The 22,755-nt window shown below is 46.9% G+C and overlaps 1 protein-coding gene across 6 annotated transcripts in view; it reads left to right on the top strand.

Annotated features, from left to right (window-relative positions):
- The window catches only part of LOC309357065 (hexosaminidase D-like), a 41,765-nt gene that overhangs the window by 5,414 nt on the left and 13,596 nt on the right, over nt 1-22,755 (top strand). The window contains exons 2-10 of one of the 6 annotated variants that reach the window (XM_081888989.1): nt 10,819-10,962; nt 12,977-13,073; nt 14,331-14,580; nt 16,641-16,750; nt 17,030-17,117; nt 19,291-19,455; nt 20,160-20,340; nt 21,227-21,298; nt 22,253-22,457. In XM_081888989.1, the coding sequence (XP_081745115.1) occupies nt 12,979-13,073; nt 14,331-14,580; nt 16,641-16,750; nt 17,030-17,117; nt 19,291-19,455; nt 20,160-20,340; nt 21,227-21,298; nt 22,253-22,457 (1,166 nt within the window). In that variant the 5' untranslated portion in view covers nt 10,819-10,962; nt 12,977-12,978. Of the gene's footprint in view, nt 1-10,818; nt 10,963-12,298; nt 12,317-12,387; nt 13,074-14,330; nt 14,581-16,640; nt 16,751-17,029; nt 17,118-19,290; nt 19,456-20,159; nt 20,341-21,226; nt 21,299-22,252; nt 22,458-22,755 lie in introns of those variants that run through there. The other 5 variants (XM_081888988.1, XM_081888991.1, XM_081888990.1 and 2 more) reach the window with 5 other exon arrangements.

Raw genomic sequence — 22,755 nt, 5'->3', positions numbered from 1 at the left:
GTGTATATACACTCAGCGGCGTAGCGTGGGGGGTGCAGGGGGGCTGGCCGCACCGGGCGCAACATCTGGGGGTTAGGGGGCGCAAATCCACGGGTTAGGGGGTGCAAATTACTTGCCTTGCCCCGGGTGCTGACAACCCACGCTACGCCACTGTATACACTGAGGCGACCCATTCCATTTTGCCACCTGAGGCGAAAGGGAAAGGTGTTGCCCTACACACTTTATGCTGCCTTCCGCACCAAAGCCTTCCTTACCAGGCTGTCTGGAAGGTTGTGTGAGGCCTCTTTGCAATCTTGCAGGGCTCTTGTGAGACTCTCACAAGATCTTGGAAGTGCACTAGGGGGACGCACCCACAGAGGTGCCCCTTGAATTCCACTGCCTGAGGTAGCTGCCTCAGTCTGCCTCATGGACAGGCCAGGCCAGGCCTGATATATAAGTATGTACATATGCAAAATAAGCACCGTAACACCATGTCAAAACACATAGGCTGTATCCATATCCATAGACATAAAATTGATAAAACCAAAGAGCATATTGTGTGTGTGTGTGTGTGTGTATGCACACCAAATAAGTAGAGCAACACCATATCAAAATACATGCACTGCACCATAATAGTTATAATAATAATTTTATTATTTATACCCCGCAACTCTGGCTGGGTTGCCCCAGCCAGTCATGGATATGTATCCATATCCATAAACATGAAATAGATACGTAAGCCACTCACACTCAGCAATATGACAACGCAAGGCATAGCATACAGAAATAAGATCCACTCCTAATTTGATGGATTCATGCCCCATCTCCTCTGGGACATCTAATACTCCTCTCTCCTCTCCCACCTGAGAGGGGCCAGACCTGGAGAGTAAAGAACAACTTCCGTCCACTCGCTGCCACCATCAAGAGTCATAACCTGCCTGGTACTGCACAATCTCAACACTAGATAAAGCAACAGTCAGCACTGGTAGCAGGCACAAACATCAAGCTCACACTCAAGGTAGCTGTAAAGGTCACCATAGATTCAAATTGTTGCTGCCAGCCAGCTGCTAGGCTCTCCTTCTTCCCCCAAGCACCTCCATCTCGTGCTCCACTGGGGTCTTCTGGGCAAGCATTTTGTGCTAGGGCTGCCCACCCTTGGCTGAGAGCCACAGGATGAGACCTTTTGACTCATGCCCTTGCCAGGCACAAGATTTTGATATAACAACAACAACAACAACAATTTATTTATACCCCACTCATCTGGCTGGGTTTCCCCAGCCACTCTGGGTGGCTTCCAACAAAAGATTAAAAATACATTAAAACATCAGTCATTAAAAACTTCTCTAAACAGGGCTGCCTTCAGATGTCTTCTAAAAGTCAGATAGTTGTTTATCTCCTTGACATCTGATGGGAGGGCATTCCACAGGGCGGGCACCATTACCGAGAAGGGCCTCTGCCTGGTTCCCTGTGACTTCACTTCTCGCCGTGAGGGAACTGACAGAAGGCCCTCGGAGCTGGACCTCAGTGTCCTGGTTGAACAATGGGGGTGGAGACACTCCTTCAATACCTGGAAAGAGGGGACAAAAAGCACAGTCTTCTGTCAGAAAACCAGTTGAGAATATAAGAATACCCCTACAGCTGGATCAGGCCAGTAGTCCATCTAGTCCAGAATCCTAGCCAGATGCCACTTGTGGGAATCCTGCAGGCAGGGTCTGAGTACAAAAGCACTCTCACCTGCAAGGATTTCCAGCAGAAGCATTTCCTGCCTCTGACAGTGGAGACAGAGCGTAGCCATCATGGCTAGTGGACATCGAAAGCTCTCTCTGCCATGAATTTGTCTAACACCCAATCCCCTGCCTTCTGGGCATCTTCCGGTTTGTTGTTTGTTTGCCCCACATTTTCCTGGCACTTTCCAAACCACAAAAAGTCAGATTATTTGTTCTTAAAGTGGGTGGCTTGCACTAAGAACACTTTGATCCACTTTAACTCTGCAAACCTCTAAAATAAAACCAGCCTTCTAAAATCTTTATCCCAGTCGGTGTCTGTCTTGGATGTGAATTGATTTTATTTATGTGCTCTCTTTTTTTTACGTATATAATTGCTTTTTAAAGTTGCTTTGATAGATGTAGCTGTTTTCTATTTTTTGTTATATTATAAATAGCTTTGGGAGGTCTCCTGGGTAGTGATTCATGCATGAAATGAACAACAACAACAACAACAACAACAACCCTAAAACTATGGTTTGTGCTATAGACCTGCAGACTTAAAGATCTTCACGCAGCAGGAAGCCTCTCTCTTATTGATTGATTGATTGACTGATTGATTGACTGGTTGCATTTATAACCCACACTTTTCTCCAAGGAGCTCAAGGTGCTGTACGTGGTTCTTTCCCTCCTGAATTAATCCCCACAACAACCTTGTGATATCTCACTAGACTGGCTGAGAGGCAGTGACTGGCCCAATGTCACCCAGTGAGCTTCATGGTTGAGTGGCGATTTGAACCCTGGTCTCCAAGCTCCTAGTCTGACACACTAACCACTCAGCATTGCAACTTTTATGAGATTCTGGCCATCCTTGGTACAAAAAGTTCCAAAGCTGCATCAGAGGAAGGAATGTCTCCTTCTCCTCTGAGAATATGAAAGCCCGTTGCTGATATGAGCAGACGGGTCCCTTGTAAGGGCAGACAGCACAGAAGGGGGAGGCGTACATGCAGAGTTTTGCTATGAGCAAAGCTGGAAATTGCCTAAAATAAACCTCCGGCTACACCAAGAGGACCATTAGGATTTCCTCCCACTTCTCCTCTCCCTCTTCTTTTGAGGAATCTTCTGCTCTGATCAGTGCTAGAAGCAGAGCTGAAGAATTCCTGGCTGGCTTTCATCTTTCCAGAGGGGAAGGGACTGTTCCTTCTCTGTCCCCTCAAGCCTCTGCTACAAGGTGAGATCTCTTTGTACTAAGGATGGCCTAACAAGGCCGGCTCTTTCCTTGGGCAAAGTGAGGCAACCGTCTCAAACGGCAGATGCTGGGAGGCGGGATGGCAGAGAGCAATAGCAAAGTGTTAGAAGGTGGGATGGTACAACCCGTACACTCAGTCGATGATGCAGCCTCATTCCCAGGGTTGAAGCAAGATGCAGACATCAATATGGTCAGCTCCTCGGCATGAGAATATACAGGAGTTTTTCCAGGAAGCGGGGAAAAGTAAATACTCCAAACCAAGAAGCAAACTTAACTAGCATGGTAAATAATGACTTGGGAGTGGGGCTGCCCCTCTTGTCCTTCTGCAGATGCCCCTGTGCCTGTGCGTAGAATTGGAACCGGACACCATCTCATCTTTTACCTGGGTCAGCAAAATGCCCTGGGGCCAAGGCCTCCCCCTCCAATCCATTCCGTTTTCAGGCTATTCCAAACTTTCTATCCATCACACCCAAGGCTTGCCTCCCTTCCTCCCCATCCTTCCCTTCCCATTTTTGTTCAGCTTAGCAGCTGGCCAGAAAGGAACTTATATAGTCAACTCTAGAAGGTGCCTTTTTTCCTGGCTGTGTTATTTGCTTTTGATTTTTTTGCTACTGTTGCATTTACAACATCCACTTGTTTCATTGCAAAATGTGGTATTCTAAGGCTGGGAACATTTGCTCTTGTGCATTTCTTGGGTTGTTCTAGTTGTTGAGGTGTGCAGGGACTAGAATACCAGAATAGGAAAGATTGGGGGGGTGATGGACGGAGGGGGATTCCCCCCCCATTCAACTTCTACTACTGGTGTAGATGGCAAGTGGCAATATGTTTTATTTTTTAAAACAAATTAAATATTTATCAACCACACTTGCATAGAAAATTACATAAGGTGGTCAACAGCTTAAAAAGAATACCCCAGTAAAAACTATTTTCAAAATGTCAAATGTGGCAAGGAATCTGTTAAGAACACAAGATGAACCTTCTGCATCAGGCCAGTGGCCCATCTAGTGTAGCATCCTAGTCTCATAATGGCCAACCAGATGCCCCAGGGGGAAGTCTATAAACAGGAACTGAGCACAACAACATTCTTTCCACTTGTGATTCCAAGCAAATGGTTTTCAGTGGCTGAACACAGCCCTCATGGTTGAAGGGAGAGTGCTCTTGTGCTCAGATTCTGATGGCGGGAATAAAATACAAGCCACTGTGAGACCAGGATGCTGGACTTGAAGGGCCTCCTTTGGTCTGATCCAGCAAACCCTTCTTACTTTTTAAATTGTAGACAGTATCTAAACAATGGAACAAAATGGTTTTTAATTATGCGATGGCTGTGACTTGCATTGCATTCAGGACTGACAAAAGGAAGTGTTTTTCACAATTCATTATTGACTTCTGTGCAAGAAAAAGTGGTGTCTTTTTTGTGTAAAAGCGTTAGTTTTGGCGTGGATGAAAAGGCTCTCCTCTCCCCCTTACACCTTTAAATGCCAGATGCTGGGGACAAAGCATGGCCATATCCTTCATGTTCTCCCTGTGAACATCCTGTAGGCATCAGTCCTGTCTGCTTGCTGTTAGAAGATGGACCACTCCAGGAAAACAATCCAGATGTTCCCAGAATCCATCTTGGCTTGTGCACTCCTGCTGCAGCTGAGCGAATCACAGCCCTCAAATTGTGCATCTTTCCCAGGAGACACTCCTCTGTGCTCTGACATGTGCCCCCCCCAAAAAACCTGGATCAGAGTTTCCTTGCTCCCCACACTAGTAATTAGCTAACGCAGCACCATGGAGATTCCACAGAGCGTTATTCCCCGAGGGCAGAAACTCTGTCACCCTGCCCTCTCCACTCTTTCTTGCAGAAAGTGTGTGTGTCACTGAACGTTTTCTGTTTTGAGAGGCACAGGAGGAGTAGCATGCGGTGATGACAATGCCCAGGGAATTCCTGCTCCCTTAAATAGAAATCACAGTTTTTAAACGGAGTAGGGACTTGGCCAGATGGCATGCAAAGCAGCGACAGAGGCGAGAAGGGCTTTAAATGGCTGCAGACGGCAACAGATCAGTTACCCAGCATCAAGAAACTCCTTCACACAGTGCATTGTTAAACTATGGAACACCCTCCCACAGGAGGCAGTGATGGCCAGCAACTTGGATGGCTTTAAAAGAGGATTAGTGGAGGAGAGGGCTATTGAAGGCTACTAGTCATGATGGCTGTGCTCTGCCTCCATAGTTGGCAGAAATGCTTCTGAATACCAGTTGTTGGAAACTGCAGGTTGGGAGAGTTGCTCTTGTGCTTGAATTCTGCTTGCAGGAATACAATCATCTGGTTGGTCACTGTGAGACCAGGATAATGGACTAGATGGCCCTCCTTTGGTCTGATCCAGCAGAGTCTTCTTACTTTTTAAATTATAAAGGTAAAGGGACCCTTGACCATTAGGTCCAGTTGTGACCAACTCTGGGGTTGTGCCGCTCATCTCACTTTATTGGCTGAGGGAGCCGGCATACAGCTTCCAGGTCATGTGGCTAGCATGACTAAGCCGCTTCTGGCGAACCAGAGCAGTGCATGGAAACACCATTTACCTTCCTGCCAGAGCGGTACCTATTTATCTACTTGCACTTTGACGTGCTTTCAAACTGCTAGGTTGGCAGGAGCAGGGACCGAGGAATGGGAGCTCACCCCGTCGCAGGGATTTGAACTGCTGACCTTCTGATTGACAAGTCTTAGGCTCTGTGGTTTAACCCACAGTGTCACCCGCGTCCCTTTTAAATTATAGACAGTATCTAAACAATGGAACAATATGATTTTAAATTATGTGATGGTTGTGGCTTGCATTACATTCAGGACTGACAAAAGGAAGTGTTTTTCACAATGCATTTTTGACTTTTGTGCAAGAAAGAGTGGTGTATTTTTTGGTGTAAACTGCAGGAGGGGAGAGTTGCTCTTGTGCTCAGATTCTGCTTGCAGGAAAGCAAGCATGTGGTTGGTCACTGTAAGAACAGGATGCTGGACTAGATGAGCCATTGGCCTCATCCAGCAGGCTCTTCTTACATATAGGGAACTGCTGACAAGTAATTTGGCACTCCCCCTTTCAGCCAAGGTGTTATTTGTTTGTAGACACAGAAATGTAAAAGCTCAGAATACTTCGCACATTCAAGAAAATGTATACTCCTGGCTTGAGGTCCCAGTGGTGTTAGGTCCCTAGATTTTCCATAGTCTGGTCACCTGCCCTTTCCCCATGTAAGGGGGTGTTGTTTCAGGAGAATATCAGAAGAGCGTTGCTGGATCAGACCAACATCCTTTCTTCATGTCAGCCAAATGTCCGAATGGGAAGAAGCCCACATTTAGCAATGAGTGCAATGGCAGCACCCTCACTGCTTGTGATTCCAAATCTCAGTCTCTGAGAGACATCCGCCCTATGATATTAGGGGCAATACACAGCCATCATAGCAAGTAGCCATTGAGAATAATCTTCATGAATTTGCCTTTTAAAGCCACCCAAGTAGGTAGCGATTATTGCAACTTCTGGTAGTGAATTTCATAGTTCATAAACTTTTTTATTTTTGCCCTCTGCAGCAGTGGGAACTTGCTAAATTTTACCTCTTTTTTATTTATGAACTGCCCTGGGATCTCTTGATGAAGACTGGTATATTAAATCCATCCATCCGTCCATCAAAAAGTTGCCATCATTGACACAGATGAAAATAGGCATGTGAAGACTTATATAGAAATGATCAGCAGTTTTAGGATTTATCTGCTGGTCCTTATGATACAATGGCCTAATCAAAGAAAGTAAGTAATACTAGAGTCCCATAGAAATTAACAGGGCATAAATTGGGTGCAAATTAGGGCCCGGAGCCCTTGAGGCTACTACCTGTTGCAACTAAGCAGGACTGGGTCTCATCAGTGCCTGGATGGGAGGCTACTGAAGAACCACTTTTACGCTGACTTGGAGTCCATGACAGAAGAAAGGGAGGGTAATAAATGTAATAATATTTGTTCTTTCAATTAGTCCTGTTGCACTGCAGGGTGTTGGGTCCCATTCAGCCCTACAGTTTTATGATTCCAAGTCCTTCCTGTCCTGAATCTTCCAGCATTCAGCTTCATTGTTGGACTGTATTGGCTTCTAGTATTAAGCGAGGTGTGTGTGTGGGGGGGACCTGTTTCTTTCCACTTTCTGCACTTGTTCATAATTCTTACCTATCTCTACCTTGTTTGTCATTGGCCTCGTTCTTGGTTCCTTTTCTGTTGTCAGCATGGGAACATTGAGTTCACTACTAGAGGGAGGGAGAATGTGCAAGTTATCGACTGAAAAAAGAGGGAGGGAGAAAGAACTTTCCTTTCATGCCTGTTTCGGTTTTTTAAAAAATCTTCTAGGATCGTCATCGCCAACACTTCCTTGTTATTTTTGTAGCCATTTTATCGCTAATCCCTACAAAACCTTTCATGTGTGGAAGTTTTTGGGTGAGTACAGAGTCAGAATTTTAGAGCTGGAAAAGGGCAACCAAAATTATCGAGGGGAAGGAGCGGCGCTTTTCCCCCTGGGGGGACGCAGGGATACACTTACCCCTAAATATTTTGCGAATCTAATTTTGGCCTCATTGAGGGGCAGTATTTCAATATGAGTAGGAAAATGAGACTACCCCTAAACATATTTTTTAAGGGGGGAAAAAGCACTGGGAAGGAGGAAAGATCGCAGCATTTGAGATTTTTCAGTTTCCAGGAAAAGGCAAGTAAGAGGTGACAAGATAGAAGATTGTGGATTTATGCCTGGCATGGAGGAAGTGGATCGAGAGAAGTTTTTCTCACTCTCTCATAACACTAGAAATCATGGGCTTCCAATGAAGCTGCTTGTTGGAAGGTGCAGTGCAGAGAAAACTTCTTCATGCAGAGCATAGTTAAACGAAGGAACTTGCTCCGCCCAATTGGCTGTCTTTAAATGTGGATTGCACAGATTCATGGAGAACAAGGCTATCAATGGCTATTCTCTGCCTCCATAGTTGCAGGCAGCAAGCAATGCTTCTGAACACCAGCTCAGGGAAAAGAGAGTTCTTGTACTCAGCTCCTGCCTTGCAGGCTTCCCTTTGGGGCATCTGGTTGGTCACTGTAAGGACAGTATGCTGGAATACTTGGCCTGACCCAGCAAACTCTATTCCCCCCCATGTACTTATATGGGGGACAACAGAGGCCAGCTCTACCAGGAGGTAGATTGAGGAAACTGCCTCAGGCAGCAGAAATGCTGTTTATGTCACACAGTCTGCTCTAGGCCCCCCCTAAGCCAGCCAGCTGTGCTCAGGGGCAGTAGAGGATACTACAGTGGTACCTTGGTTCTTGGGAGTCTGTTTGAAGCTCCAAACGGTTCGAAAACGAAGGCGCGGCTTCCAATTAGCTGCAGGACCTTCTTGCACTCGATTGGAAGCCATGTCGGACGTTTGGCTTCCGAAAAACGTTTGCAAACCGGAACACTCACTTCTGGGTTTGCAGCGTTCAGGAGCTGATTTGTTCAGGAGCCAATCTGTTCGAGTACCAAGGTATCTGATCACCAGCACTTAAATATTTATTGATTTGGATTTATATCCTGCCCTCCCTCCCATAGGAGTTTAAGGCAGCAGACACAACAATAAAAAAGCATTTGTTAATTCTTTTCCAAAAATGTCTTTTGAGATGTTCAGATGTTCAGCAGCGTCCCTGGGGATGATTCCACCATCGCCACACACCCCTCTCTGCGTCATTTGATGTGAGTCCCAATGTCATCTGGCCTTAGAAGTAAAGATCCCCTGCAGCACCCCACCCATAATCCCACTTGCCCTATAATCCATCCATTGCGGGAGAAAATGCTATCTTTGGCATTTTGTCTGCAGCCCTTTTCTGATGATTGAACCCTTCTGTGCAGCTGCAGGACCTTGTCGGATGGCAGCTGGGCAGGCAGAGGAGCCCATTAGCGATATTACATGGGGCTGCAATTCCCAGCGTGATCTGTCAAGACAGCAGTCCCCAGTTCACCCTAGCTGAATGGCAGCAAAGGGCATTTTGCTTAGAGATGAGGATGCCAAGCAGAGAAGCTGGGAATTGGAGCAGCAGTATAGTGGCAACTTCAGGAGTGTGGGATTCCTTTACGATAGTCACAGCCACGTTCCTTCTTAGGTTATACAACTTTCCAGGATTATACAATACAGTGGTACCTCGGGTTAAGTACTTATTTCGTTCCAGAGGTCCGTTCTTAACCTGAAACTGTTCTTAACCTGAAGCACCACTTTAGCTAATGGGGCCTCCTGCTGCTGTGCCACCGGAGCACGATTTCTGTTCTCATCCTGAAGCAAAGTTTTTAACCCAAGGTACTATTTCTGGGTTAGCGGAGTCTGTAACCTGAAGCGTATGTAACCTGAAGCGTCTGTAACCCGAGGTACCACTGCACTTACTTTCTTTGATTGGGCCATTGTATCATAACGACCAGCAGATAAACCCGAGGTACCACTGTAATCATAAAGAGGGATGTATTGCAACTATCAATGCAGGTCTCTTGGTGTTGCCTTTTAGCTAGATCTACTATTTTCCATGCATGTATGTGGGCAAATAGTTTGGAGTGTTCCAATATCTTATTTCGGAGAGACTGAAGTTGTGTTTTCCTTGACGTTGCATTTTATGTAACAGAACTGGCACACCTTTCTCTTGAAGCTGAAGCACATTGTGTTGTCAGTGCTCCTAAATATTGTACGCAGCTTTGGAGCGTACGGAACAACTCATTGGACTTCTTCCTGTGCCTTCTCCAGAGAGACCCTAGGAGCCCATCCTCAGTGGCTGACACACCTCCTTTCACTCTGACTGGCTCCAATGGCCAGAAAGGGTGAGAAGACGTCTTCTCATTGGCTAAGAAGCTCCCCTTTTGTGGTGATTGGAGCTTTAGGATGCTGGAGACAGAGATGCTGCTGCAGAAATAGTAACAGATCTTTGACCTACCCCATGTCCCCAGACCACTATACCTCTGAATTGGAGGCAATGGAGGGCTGCAGGTTGGGGAAGGCTTCTCTCTATTGCTCAGAAGTTGGGTTGCATCTAATTAAGTTATACTCTAAGAGTAGACCCATTGAAATAAATGGACCCAGTCATGCCCATTATTTTCAATGAGTCTCCTCTGAGTAGGACTCGCATAGGCAACAACCCTCACTGCCTGATGTCAGCTAGGCTTCATCATCATCATCATCATCATCATTATTAATTTGACTTATAGACCACCCTTGATTGAAGATCCCAGGCAGTGTACATTAAAAACATATTTTAAGAAGCATAATAATAAAACATAATACAAAACATAATAATAGGCAGCATAATAATAAAATAATCAGCCCCTCCCCCACACCTGTAGCAGACTATAGATTATGTATTGGCTGAAGGCCTGGGTAAAGAGGAATGTGTTTGCTTGGCACCTAAAGACATGCAATGATGGTGCCAGGCAAGTCTCTCTGGGGAGAGCATTCCAAACAGTGTAGAAATGGTATAAATAAATATATAACCAGGACAGCCAAGGTGGTCTTGGTCCCAGAGCCCAGTTCACTAAGCTCCTAGTAAGCTTTGGCACATGCCCACAGTCACCTTGGCATATCCTGTTGCATGCTGGGTAGTTTCAGCACTTGAGAGGTGCCCGGCTTTTTCTAGGTCCGCTAGTGGGCACTTAACTACAAATCCTTTGGCAATCTGGCCAGGAATGGGGCTTGGAAGAATCACCCTTGGCTCTCAGAATTGACAATCATAGTTCTGGAAGGCAACCAAAGAGTCGTCCTAGTACAACCTCCTGCAATGCAGGAGTCACAGCTAAATCAGCATACTTTGTTTTGAGACTCCAGATAGATAGACAGTTTGGTATGTATTATGCTCCTGAGATCTTCTATCCCCATGTCTTTTCCTAGGTGCTTCTGACCCCCTTTGGCTCTCTGGTGGGGCAAGGCTGCTTCAATGAGACCCAACTGTCTCTGCTGGTTGAGAACGCCTGTCCCTAGGCTAGCACTGCTGTCCCTCTAGTTCTTCCCGTTGGACCAGCTGGGATTGAGCAGGTAAGCCCAGCTACTGAAGCAACAGTTGTACTGTTTTGCTTAGGTAATATGACACACACAAAGCCTGGGTGCCTTCAGGTGAGACAGTCCCTTGAGGACTGCGTGATTAAAGTCCCAATTTCAACACCCCAGGGGCATCTCCCATTAACAAGGCTCTCTTTGACTAAGGTTCCCAGAGAGTGGCTGCCAGTTAGGTTATACTGCATTAGATGGCCTCATAATTACTTTATTATTTGTTTATAAGATTGATTTAGCGGTTCCTTTTATACAATACAGAGTCTCAAAGATCCTCAATGAAATAAAAGTACAACACAAAAGCAATTTAAAGCTATAATTAAGTAATATAGTGAAGGTGTGAGCCGCCGTCAAAATTTTGTCTGGAAATTTCTATTAATTGTAAATTAAAAGCAATGTGTCCTATCAGTATTGTAACTCAAGGCCAAGAAGCTACATTGGGAGGGATATAAATCTAGCCAAATTTCAGGGAAATGACTAGTTGGAAAATAGAAAGCTACCTTTTACTGAGTCTGACCATCTAGGTCAGTATTGTTTACACTGACTGGCAGCAATGGTTGTCCAGGGATTCAGGCAGGGGACACCCAGAGATGCCACTGGGGATTGAACCCGTGACCTTTTGCATGCAAAGCAGATGCTGCCTACCTCCTTTGACCTGAGAGCCATTTCAAAAGTCTGCTCTGAATCAAGATCTGTCAGGCTGTTTCTGCTGACCCAAAAAAGGGCAGTCCCTATATGAAGGAAGCTCAGAACGGGCCTGTCCTAATCCTAGGAAGCAGCAGAAGTCAGAAGAATTTGAATAGTAGTAGTGTTTATTTATGAATAACAGAAGAAACAAAAACTCATAGCAGCTAGGACTTGCTATATAGGCCAAACTAAGGCCATGTTCACATTTAAAGCACTACGATACCACTTTAAACAGTTATGGCTTCTTCCCCCAAATAATTCTGGGAGCTGTAGCTTGTTATGGGTGCTAAGAGTTGTTAGGAGACCCCTTGTCCACTCACAGAACTACAGTTCCCAGAGTTTCCTGTGAAGATGAATCCATTGTGAAGCCACACTGGGAATTGTAGCCCTGGAAGGGGAACGGGGTCTCTTTGCCCCTCTAAGCATCCTTGACAAAGTATAGCTCCCAGAATTGTTTGGGGGAAGCCATGACTGTTTGAAGCGGTATCAAAGTGCTTCAAATATATGGTCTTGATGTGACCTATGTTTCTTATTATTTTCCCAAAGCGCTGTAGAGGGAATCTCACACTCCCAGGGAGGGCAAGTTTCTTTTATAGCCTGGGCCAGCAGGGCACTAATGCCAGCCCAATCTCTCTTTCTCTGGTTAGATCAGGTAAAAGATGTTTTATTTATTTATTCCATTTATACACTATCTTTCCCCTAAGGAACTCAAAGTAGTATATAAATGGCTCTCCCCCTCTCCCCATTTGATCTACACCACAACCTTGTGAGGTAGGCTAATCAGAGGCAGCAACTGGCCCAAGGTTATGAGAGTGAGGATTACGAAGCCTTGTTTCCTAGGTCCAATGCTGTAACTGTTATACCACACTGGCTAACCATGCTACTAGTCATGGCAGCTACATGCAACCATTTGAGGGAACTCCCCTCCCCAAAATTAATTAATCACCCTATCATTTGTTGCCGTGGTGAATTATCTGTGCCAAACCCAAACAGAAACAGTGAGTTGGCTCTCAGGGAGATATAACCGATACGCTTGCAATTAATTAGTCGGTAAAGGGTGTGGCAATTTCTCCTTGCAGATAATTCCCGAGGAGCACGCTCAGTGTGTAGAACGTTCTAGAAGTTCAGTTTGGCCTAGGATTACGGCAGGTTTGGGGTTGTGGAGGGGCTGTGGGCATATCTCCCCGCACTGTGGCATCTCATGAAAGTGGGTGAAGTGAAGCCTTAAAATCCAGACTGCTGCTGGCCTGTCTGGGTTGTGTTGAGCAGAGCTGTGACATGCCCCTTCGTGGCTCCTGTTCCTCCCTAGCAGGGATGGCGCTCCACCGGACCCAGAAGCTGAACCTCTTGCGGCTGTTGGTGCTTCTCACTGTGGTGCTGGCGGCCATCAAGTATTTCTTCCGGGACAGGTGAGTATCTTTTGGACAGGCATCGCTGTCTTGCAAGGCATTGCTTGCCTTGCCTGCGGCCCTTCCTAGATGTTGCCGGACCCCAAACTTCCATCATCTCTGACTATTGGGCCTACTGGCTACTGGGAGCTGGAATTGGCCAACATACCAGGGATGGCCACAGGGTCCCCCATCCCTGTTGGTCGTCCAGGGTCCTATAAATGGGGCTGGCTCAAAGCTCTTTTGCAGCCATGGGTGGAAATCAATGTTTGCCTATTGCTCTGGGGCTGTTTCAAGATTGTGGGGTACAGCTGCCTTCTTCAACCCAGTCCCCTCGAGATGTTCAGGACTATAATTCCCATTGGCCAGCACAGTTGCAGGATTTCTTTATTTGTTTAAATACTTATATGGTGCTGGGGCTTTGTTTATTTTAAAATATTTATAGACTGCACTTTCCTAAGAATACAGAGAGCTGGTATAAAACATATGAGATTGCAGTAACTTTGATTAAGACAAGAATTAAAGCATCAGAAAGAGCATAATTAAAAACTCCCATAAAAGATGTAGTTCAAAATGGCCGTGCTGGCTGGGACCCATGGGAGTTGTAGTTCAAAATGGCTGTTTGTCAGGAGCCAGAGTCAGCAATAAAACACTCAGTGCCAGAAAAGTTAACTCTTTGTTTGAAGAAACCAAAACAGCTCAGGCCTAGTGATCCAAGCAACTCTTCCCAGTAGGTCTTGCCCCAGTGAGGCAGTTGCAAGGACTGAAAGGTCCCTGCTTTCCCACTGCTCTCTAAGACTCCTTCCCTGAGTCCTTCCCAAGCAACCTGTTGGAAGGGGAACTGGCCACAGCAGTAGGGGGAGAACCCCATGGCTTCTTCAGCAGCGTAGCTCATCTCTGGCCCCTGACTCTGCTCCAGCTTCCTCTCCTGCCGCTGAGTCTGGACTACCCTCTTCCCCAGCCTCTCCCTGCTCCCTAAACCCTGTTGCCTCTTCAGCTTCTAACACCTCCTTCCCCCAGTCTGTTCCTTCTTCTCCCTCGAACCACTTATCATCGCCATCCCACCACCAATCCCCTAGCTTTGAACCTTCTTCCCCTGGGGGTTCCCCCAGATGGTGCCTCCCACCATTTCTCTGCACCTAGCCAGTCCATGACACCATGCTCGTTGGGGCTGATGGGAGTTGTAGTCCAAAACATGTGGAGGTCCCGAGATTGGGGAAGGGTCTGCTCTTGACATTAACCATGTTGGTGGTCTTCTACTCTCTTCCATGCGTGCAGCTTCTCCCTGAATCAATACAAGGGATCCAGCCAGGAGAGCAGCTTTTGGGGCAAGGCCGGCGACCTTAAGCACTCCGCAGAGCCTCAGAGCCAGTCCTTGGGTATCCCGGATGTCAAGATCGTGGCAGCTGCCGCCCCTGCGAGGCAGGACGCCAAGAAAAAGGCCCTCCAGGATTTCAGCTTGATGCAGTTGCGGCTGGTCCATCTGGACCTCAAGGGAGCAGCTCCAAAAGTCTCCTACTTGGAGCAGGTGAGGAGGCCCACCTTGAGCAGGGCTTGTACGCCAGGTGAATCCTGGTGCTGGAGAAATTATTATAGAGAGTGAAAACAGGAAAGGTGTGTAAAGAGGTCTGAGCAAGTGATGGTTGGAATGTGAAGGTTGTATTTGCAAGAGAACCATGAGAGAAGGGCAGGATGACAGGTATGCAGGAAGTATTGCTCTAACTAGTAGAAGGAAGTATTGTGATATAGGCACACAATTGCCCTTTTGTTTCCATTTCCTTCTAAGTGCTTGTGTTGTTTTCATATCTAGTGTGCCACTTTGCACTATTTGCTGTTTGTGTTGTACCAGCTTTGCAACACCTAAATAAATGTCCTGTTTTGCTGACTTCTGGAGTCTGGGTTTGACTGGCCATCCAGGTGGAACCCAGAGGGTATTGTACTCCAATATTTCCCCAACACTGGAAGAGGGGAGGGGAAGGGAGAGAGGGGGATAAAGTTGCCAGATACTTTACTAACCCCTGTCACTGTGCTTGATGCCACATCTTGAGCAGCAGACATTAATGGGTGATGAGATTTCCTTCAGTGCTTGAACACAAACTGCTTCCTCTGGAAGGCTTTTAAGTGAACTCTCCCCCCACCCCTTCTTTCCAGAGAAAGCAATTTAAATACAAACCACTTTCTCTGCAGAGGGGAGAATGCTGAAGGTGTGGTCCCACTGTGAACCACCTGGTTGGTGCTGAAAAGACGTCTTCACAGGAGGTTGCTGTAATTTACTGGCCAGAAGTTATACCAACTATGTTTGAACTTAGACAGGTGTCAGTTATCTGACATCATTATCATCTCTGGCGATTGACATGGGAGTGGTCCCTTCCACCTGTCAAATGTGGTCTGCAGGGAGATTAGGAACTGGCCCATGGCCTGATCCAGTTAGCACCTGTCAAAACTAGAACCTGGGAGACCGGAGTTCAAATCCCCACTCAGTCATGAAGTTCACTGGATGACCTTGGGCCAGTCACTGCTTCTCATCCTAACCTACCTCATTGGAGGGGTGTGTGTGTGTGTGTTTCACCATTATTTTATTTTGTATACATTGTCCTTAACGGAACTGTGCACTTTAGCTGCGTTATCTCACATGGAAAGATTTTTAACCAGGCACTTATAAATCTTCTAATCAAAGCAATAAACCAGTGAGTGACAGCCATGCTGGCTGGAGCTGCTGAAAGTCACGCTGGCTGTGGCTGATGGAACTTTTAGCTCAAAGCATTTGGAGGGCACCAAGTTGGGGAAAGCCGCCTTGGATGGTTGCACTGCTAAGCTTAGCAATGGTTCCCATGAACCAGGATTGGGCAGCTGTGACTACAACAACAACTCCCATAATCCCTGAGCACTAGCCTTGCTGGTTGATGGGAGTGGCAGCCCAATAAGATCTGGAGGTCCACAGCTTCCCTGCTTCTGATTTAAGAGAGACCTATTAGTGGATTTAAGCCCAGATGGGAAATCCTTTGTTTCTCTCCTTCTGCCTCCTCTCTGGAGCCAATTCTAAGAACAGAAGAAGAGCCTTGGAACTGGATCCTGCCAAAGGGGACCTATCTAATCCCACATCCTGTTCTCACAGGGGACAACCAGATGCCCCCAAGGGAAGCCCACAAAACAGGATCTGAGAGCAATAGTGTTCCCCCATTCTTGTTCACTCTAGGGTTCCATTTAGGAATCATAAGAAACTAAGGAAGCCCTGAGTCTGCATCAGTCCCAAAGGGGGGAGGGAATCTAATCCTGTTCTCACAGTGGCTGGCCAGATGCCCCAAAGGGAAGAAGCCCAGATGAGTCAAACAGCTCTCTCCCCTCCTGTGATTCCCAGCAAGTGTCATTCTGAGGCACAATGCCTCCGACAGTGGAGGAGAGAATATATCCATCAGGGTTAGTACAGTAGCCAATAATTGCCTTCTCCACAAATATGTGCAGGTTCCTTTTAATGCCATTTGAGGTGGTGGCCCTCAGTGCTAGCTCTGCCAGTTAGTGTGCTTTGCCACATTGCAACTGTACCCATATGGCAACTGGATGGTACATCTCACATGTTCTTCCCTTCAGATCTTCCCGCTTTTCTCCAAGCTGGGTGCCAACGGCATCCTGATCGAATACGAAGACATGTTTCCTTTCAAGGGAGACCTCGAGATCCTCAAGTCTCCGTACGCTTACAGGTAAGAGGTCTGCCTCAGTCGCTACTGGCCTGCTGTGTGTGTTTGGTTGGTGCCATACAGTTGTGAGGGCATCCAGGCCAAGACCTGACCCTGTGCACCAGAAAGGTGGCGCTCCTTGGATTTGGGGCTCTATCCCATTTCATTGCCTTATGGAAGGACCGGCTCCGTGTGGTTTGACTTATTGGAAGTGGCCTCCCTTTCTGCTCCTACCCGCCAGCTCAACAAGGTCTCTGGGATGCTGGCAGCTTGTGGATGACGGGTGCTCTTGTCTCCTGACAGCGAAGAAGATATTGAGAAAATCCAGGAGCTGGCAGCGCTCAACAAACTGGAGCTGATCCCTTTAGTGCAGACCTTTGGCCACGTAGAGGTAGGAGAACCCCCTTCTTCATTCCAGCACTGCTGGCCTTTGGTTGCCTTTCTGGTAGATCTATGACCTGGTCTCTCCCCTTCCCCCACCCTGCCTTTGGTGTCCATGCATACCATGCTGGCAGGGGCTAATGGAAGCTGTAGTCCAAAAACAAGGCTGTACTAGCTGGGAATCATGGGAGTTGTAGTCAAAAGCATGCCTATCCTGGCTAGAGCTGATGGAAGCTGTAGTCCAGGTTTTCCCAAACTTGGGTTTCTAGCAGTTTTCGGACTACAATTCCCATCATCCCTGACCACTAGGGATAATGGGAGTTGTAGTCCAACAACAGCTTGGGAAACCCTGAGCTAGAAGGCAGACTATTGACAGCTGCTTTTCACCTGTGAGTTTTGTAACCTTAATGGCTGTGTTGTTTTAAAATCGTACTCCCCCCACCCCATATTTTCTGCTGCTGCTGCTGCCTCCCGTCCCCTCCAATAGAGTCTTGATCTAGTCTTGCTCAGGGAGGGCTAGTCTTTCCTTGGCTTGCCTGCAAGGAAGAAGGGTGTAACTGTTCAGAGTGATGCAGCCTTCATATCTGGTTAGGCCAGTTCTTGCCCAGGGAGCTGGACTCCAGTTGTGCCGCTGAGCAAACAATGACTACTTGTTCTGATTTGTTAAAGGAGCGGAAACTGGTTCCGTTGACCTGGGCAAACCAGCAGGGTGGGGAGGATTCTGCACGGAGCAGATTCTTTAATAGCAGTCGGATAGATAAATTAAAGATGTGAAGGGGTGTTTTCTTTTTGCATGGAGAGAAAATTATGGAGGCAGCTAGGACTGCTGAATCTCTGAGAATCAGGTTGTTTTTGCAGGGATGCACAGAATTGCAGAGAAGGAAGGGATCCCAAGTGTCATCTAGTCCAGCCCTCTGCAATGGAAGAGTCACAGCTAAATTGGCTGCAGGAAGGGCCATAGGAAAGTGGGAGAATACCTGCCCAGCATGCAGAAGGTCCCAGGTTCAAACCCCAGGAAGTCTGTGTGGGGCTGGGAATGTCCTCTGCCTGAAACTCTGGTGGGTTGCTGCCAGATGGTGTAGGCAATTCTGAGTTCGATGGACCAAGAAGTCAGACTCAGTATAAGACAGCTTCCCTTGTTCCTAGATCAGACTTGTCCCGCTTGCCAACCCAGTGTTACAGTTGCCCCCAGGAGAACAGCTGCAAGATGTTTCCTTAACACAGAAGCTGCATTTAGTATTTTCTATTTGCTGGACTGCCATGAAGGACTTCCTGTTAGTATATTTTTGGGAGCTGGCGAGTTAAATGGTTCAGTGTGGACTAGTCACTTGCGAAGATGCAATAGATGGTCTATGCCAATGGTTCTGAAAAGGGGTGGTTGGATTACTTAGGGAGGGCACTAAGAGGCATGGGGCAGTAGGGTGGGGGTGTTTGTGGGCCTCTCCAAGTGCATTGATCTCTTACTTACAATTGCCCAGGCTAGAACCTAGAGCAAAACACCTTCCCTGCTTGGTATTTAAAGTTTTATTGCTCTTATCGCTTTCAAAGTGCTTACTATTCTGAGTTGTCACAAGTCACAGGACAGCCAAGTATTGGGAATAGCTATTGATTTTCTTATAAATTAGTTACCATACATATCTGTGGTAGGTGAACGTTTGAGCGTGTTTAATAAGTAGTTATATATTAACATTTTATGCTATGCATTTCTTTATGTTTTTGTTAGGAAGAAGATATAAAAAAAAATTGGGTGCAATATCTGGTATCACTGGATCGAGTTGATCAGTTTTGTTGAATTAAACAAAGTAGTTTTAATTGGATTTTGAACCAATGTGCAATTAATTGCTACTGTTTTGAATTTTATCTTATTAGATTTTATTATTGCTTTTGATGCTGTACCCTGCCCTGGGACATTAGGGCAAAGGGTGGTAATTAATTTAACAACAACAACAACAACCAAATAAATAAATAAATAAATAAATAAGCCATTTTCCTTAGTGGGTTGTGCAATCCATTACAGTAATCAGAGCAATGCTTTTTATAGAGTAGGGGGCACTGGGGATGAGTTTATAGAACCATGGGGGCTGTGGCTCAAAAAAGTTTGGGCACCCCAGTCTGTGCTGTCCCCCTAGGTCTTCCCCTTTCCCCATTCATGCCCCAGATTCCTCTCCTCCTTTCTCCCGCAGTTCATCCTGAAGCATGACAAATACCGGCACCTCCGGGAGGTGGAGCGCTTCCCCAACAGCTTCAACCCCCATGTCCAGGAAACAATGGCCATCGTGAAGTCTGTGCTGACCCAAGTCCTGAGCAAGCACCCACAGGCCAACTGGGTGCATATTGGGGCAGATGAGGTAAAGGAGCTGGATGAAGTGGGGTGGGGGGAGGTTAGATAAGGTGGACAAGGTCTGTTCCTCAATGGTAGAGCCCCATCCTGTGTGATAAGTACCTAGCTAACTGAAGTCATTCACAAAACAGTTGTTGATAGCACAGACATCCTGGCATTGGCACCAGAGTCCTTGAGCTCTGCTCAAGCCTCTCGCTTGCCTTTGAACAAAAGGTAGAATTCATATCTGTTGCTCCGCCTGTTTTGACTCTGGCCCTGCCCTCCACTGGCATGTGGCCCTCAGATGGCTATCCAGAAAGGAATCCACGTGGGTTCAAATATGGCCTCCCGACCACTGCTTTAGGAGCAGAGAATGTTGGTGTTCTCCCTGGTGGCACCAGGCTGGAACGGACTACCTGGGCAGGTGGAGGCCTCTCCTTCATTGGAGGTTTTTAAACAGAGCTTGGATGGACATCTGTCAGGGATTCTTTAGCAGCAATTCCAGAACAGCAGGGGGTTGGACTAGATGACCCCTGGGGTCCCTTCCGACTCTTATGATTCTATGATTGCTCCCAGGAAATGGTCCCCTTCCTTGCTAATGTGCCAGGCAGGCTCTTGAATGGTGAGCCTGCCAGGTTCCTCCTGGTACCAGCCTTGGCCCTGACGTTCGCACCTGGCTCCTCTTGCACCTTCCGTTACCACCTGCTCTCCTTTCTCCTTCTGTCCCTCCAGGTCTTCCATCTAGGGGAAGGGATGGACTCCAAGAACTGGATGAGTCGCAATGCTGGCAACATGGGCAAGATGTACCTGAACCACATCCGGGAGGTGGTCAGCTTCATCACTGGCCAGTGGGGTCTGCATACCCTTCTCTGGGATGATATGCTGCGGAAGGTTGACATGGCAGCCATTCAAGGTCTGTGATGCTTTCAGAGTCTTGTCTGGTTACTGCAGACTTTGCCACCCTGGGCTTCTTTGGGAAGAGGAGCAGGATTTTATTTTATTTTAGTTCTAAAGACTTCATTGTGTAACAGCGCAGCAAAGAACCAAGTGGTGACTTGCCATTATAGACCCATAATGGATACTTAGATATTACCTTGGAACAGAAAAATCTTCTATTTAAAACCTACAACTGGATACACAATGGTTTTTTGCGATGGTGGTTGTGTCTCTAGCAGCGATCAGCTGAGTTGCCTTTATTTCAATTGTTTATTAGCCCAGTTCTAAGTTGTTAATAAAATTTGGCTTATTAAACCATGGCTTAACACCACATATGAATCCTGCCCAGCAGCTTAACTATGGTTTGTTTACTGCCAATAAACCTTAGTTTCTTGTTGGACACAAACCTTGGTTTGTTTGAACTGTGGTTTAGCATTATGTGTGAACCATCTAGGCCTTTCTGGACTGCAGCTCCCATCAGCCCTAGCCAGCATGACTACTGGTCAAGGATTATGGGAGTTTTGAGTCCTTCAACATTGCTGCAGTAAAAATCTGGGCACAAGGGATGAGGCTTAGGAAATTAGGGATGTGGGTCTGAGGATAGCAGTGAAGAGCAGCAGGATAGAGGGGAGAGAAGGGAGATGGGAAGCGAGAGTGGGCAGAGAGGAGATGTACATGTGTCCTGGGGCCACAAAGCTGTGGAAGAAGGAAGTTCATGAGCTGATGTGAAACAGCCAGCCAAATCTTTGGCTGCAAGGCTCTAGTCCTTAATGTCTTGTTGCTGAGGTTGTTGAATCTAGAGTGGGAGCAGCAGCACCTCCTCTCCAGCTTCTCATTTTGTTTGTCGATTTAAATCTTTTCAGACTCTGGCATTGCCAAACACGCTTCTCCTGTATTGTGGTTTTACGCCCCGGACTTTGATACGCAGCAAATAGGTTTGTGGGGGTTATTTGTTCATTTTTATTAAATAATCTATATCTTGCCTTTCTATTTTAAAAAAAAAACTTTTCATGGCAGCTTACAAATGGAACATTAAAATACAAGAGGGAAAGCAACAAAAGAAACTGGCGAAATTGGCAGATAAATTTAGAATTAAAAGGCGGGGTAAAGAAACCAGGTGTTAGACGAACCTTCCCAGGAAGAGAATTTCACAGCCAGGGAGCCACCATCAAAAAGGCCCTCTCCCTGCTATAACCTATCTCACTTCAGATAGTTGGGGGCTGGTCTTGGAGGAGGCGATCCCTTCAGGTATGGAAAGATTGTCAGGGAATAAAGGAGTGGGGACACCAGGATGTTTTTGTAGAACATGTACAATTCTTATACATATATATCACATATGAGAGTCAGCGTGGTGTAGCGGTTAGAGTGTTGGACAAGGACCTGGGAGACGAGGGTTCAAACCCCCACATTGCCATGAAGCTCCCTGGGTGATCTTGGGCCAGTCACTAACTTGCCTCACACGATTGTAAAATGGGGAAGTCTGTATGCCACTGTGAGCTCCCAGGAGGAAAAGTGGAATATAAATGTAATGAATAAACATACAAACACCCTCCCGTCCCCCAAAATAAAAGCCATGGCAGCATGCTAGCAATAGAACAAAATCAGCTCCCTCAATCGATAGCCCAGCTGGTAGAGCATGAGACTCTTATTCTCAGGCTCTTATTTGAGCCCTACATTGGGCAAAGAATTCCTGCATTGCAAGTGTTTGGAATAGATGACCCTCATGATCCCTTCTAACCCTACAATTCTATGATTTTTGATCAAGGCTGGGGTGGAGGGAGGTAAGTCTTTCCCTGGCACTGAAAGATGGCACAGCAGACCTAACCCGTCAATGTCCTCTGTCCATCCAGGGCGATCCTTCCTCATCTGTCTTCTCCCCTGTCTCCTAGGAAAATACATTGCCAAGTATGCAGAGTGTGGCTTCAAGACCATCTGGTTCGCCAGTGCCTTCAAGGGCACAACGGGCCCCGCTCAGGCTTGGACACCCTTAAACAACCACCTGCAGAATCACCTGAGGTGGCTGAAGGTCATCCAGTCCATGTCGAAGACGCCCTCCATCCGGTTCCAGGGCATCGTCCTCACCGGGTGGCAAAGGCAAGTCCAGGGAGGGAGCTCCGCCATGGGGTGGGAGGGACCTCTAGCCCTCCAGGCATCTGTGTCTGGCCCTCTTGACTCTTCCTGGGCCACACCCTGTCTGTGGGACACAGCCTCTCTCTCACCTGTCTTCCTCCACTGGCCCTCCTTGAGTGCTTTTGCTTTGCTGGAATACATCCTTGAACCATGATAGGTCAACATTTGCAGCACACATTTAAAGCTTTGTTGGTAGAGCATGAGACTCTTAATCTCAGGGTTGTGGGTTTGAGCCCCACGTTGGGCAAAGTATTCCTGCATT

Source organism: Podarcis melisellensis (assembly GCF_964234715.1).
Source record: "Podarcis melisellensis genome assembly, chromosome: 14".
NCBI classification, from domain to species: Eukaryota; Metazoa; Chordata; class Lepidosauria; order Squamata; family Lacertidae; genus Podarcis; species Podarcis melisellensis.
The sequence above is the reverse complement of the archived record's forward strand: the minus strand, read 5'-3'. Positions and strand labels throughout refer to the sequence as shown.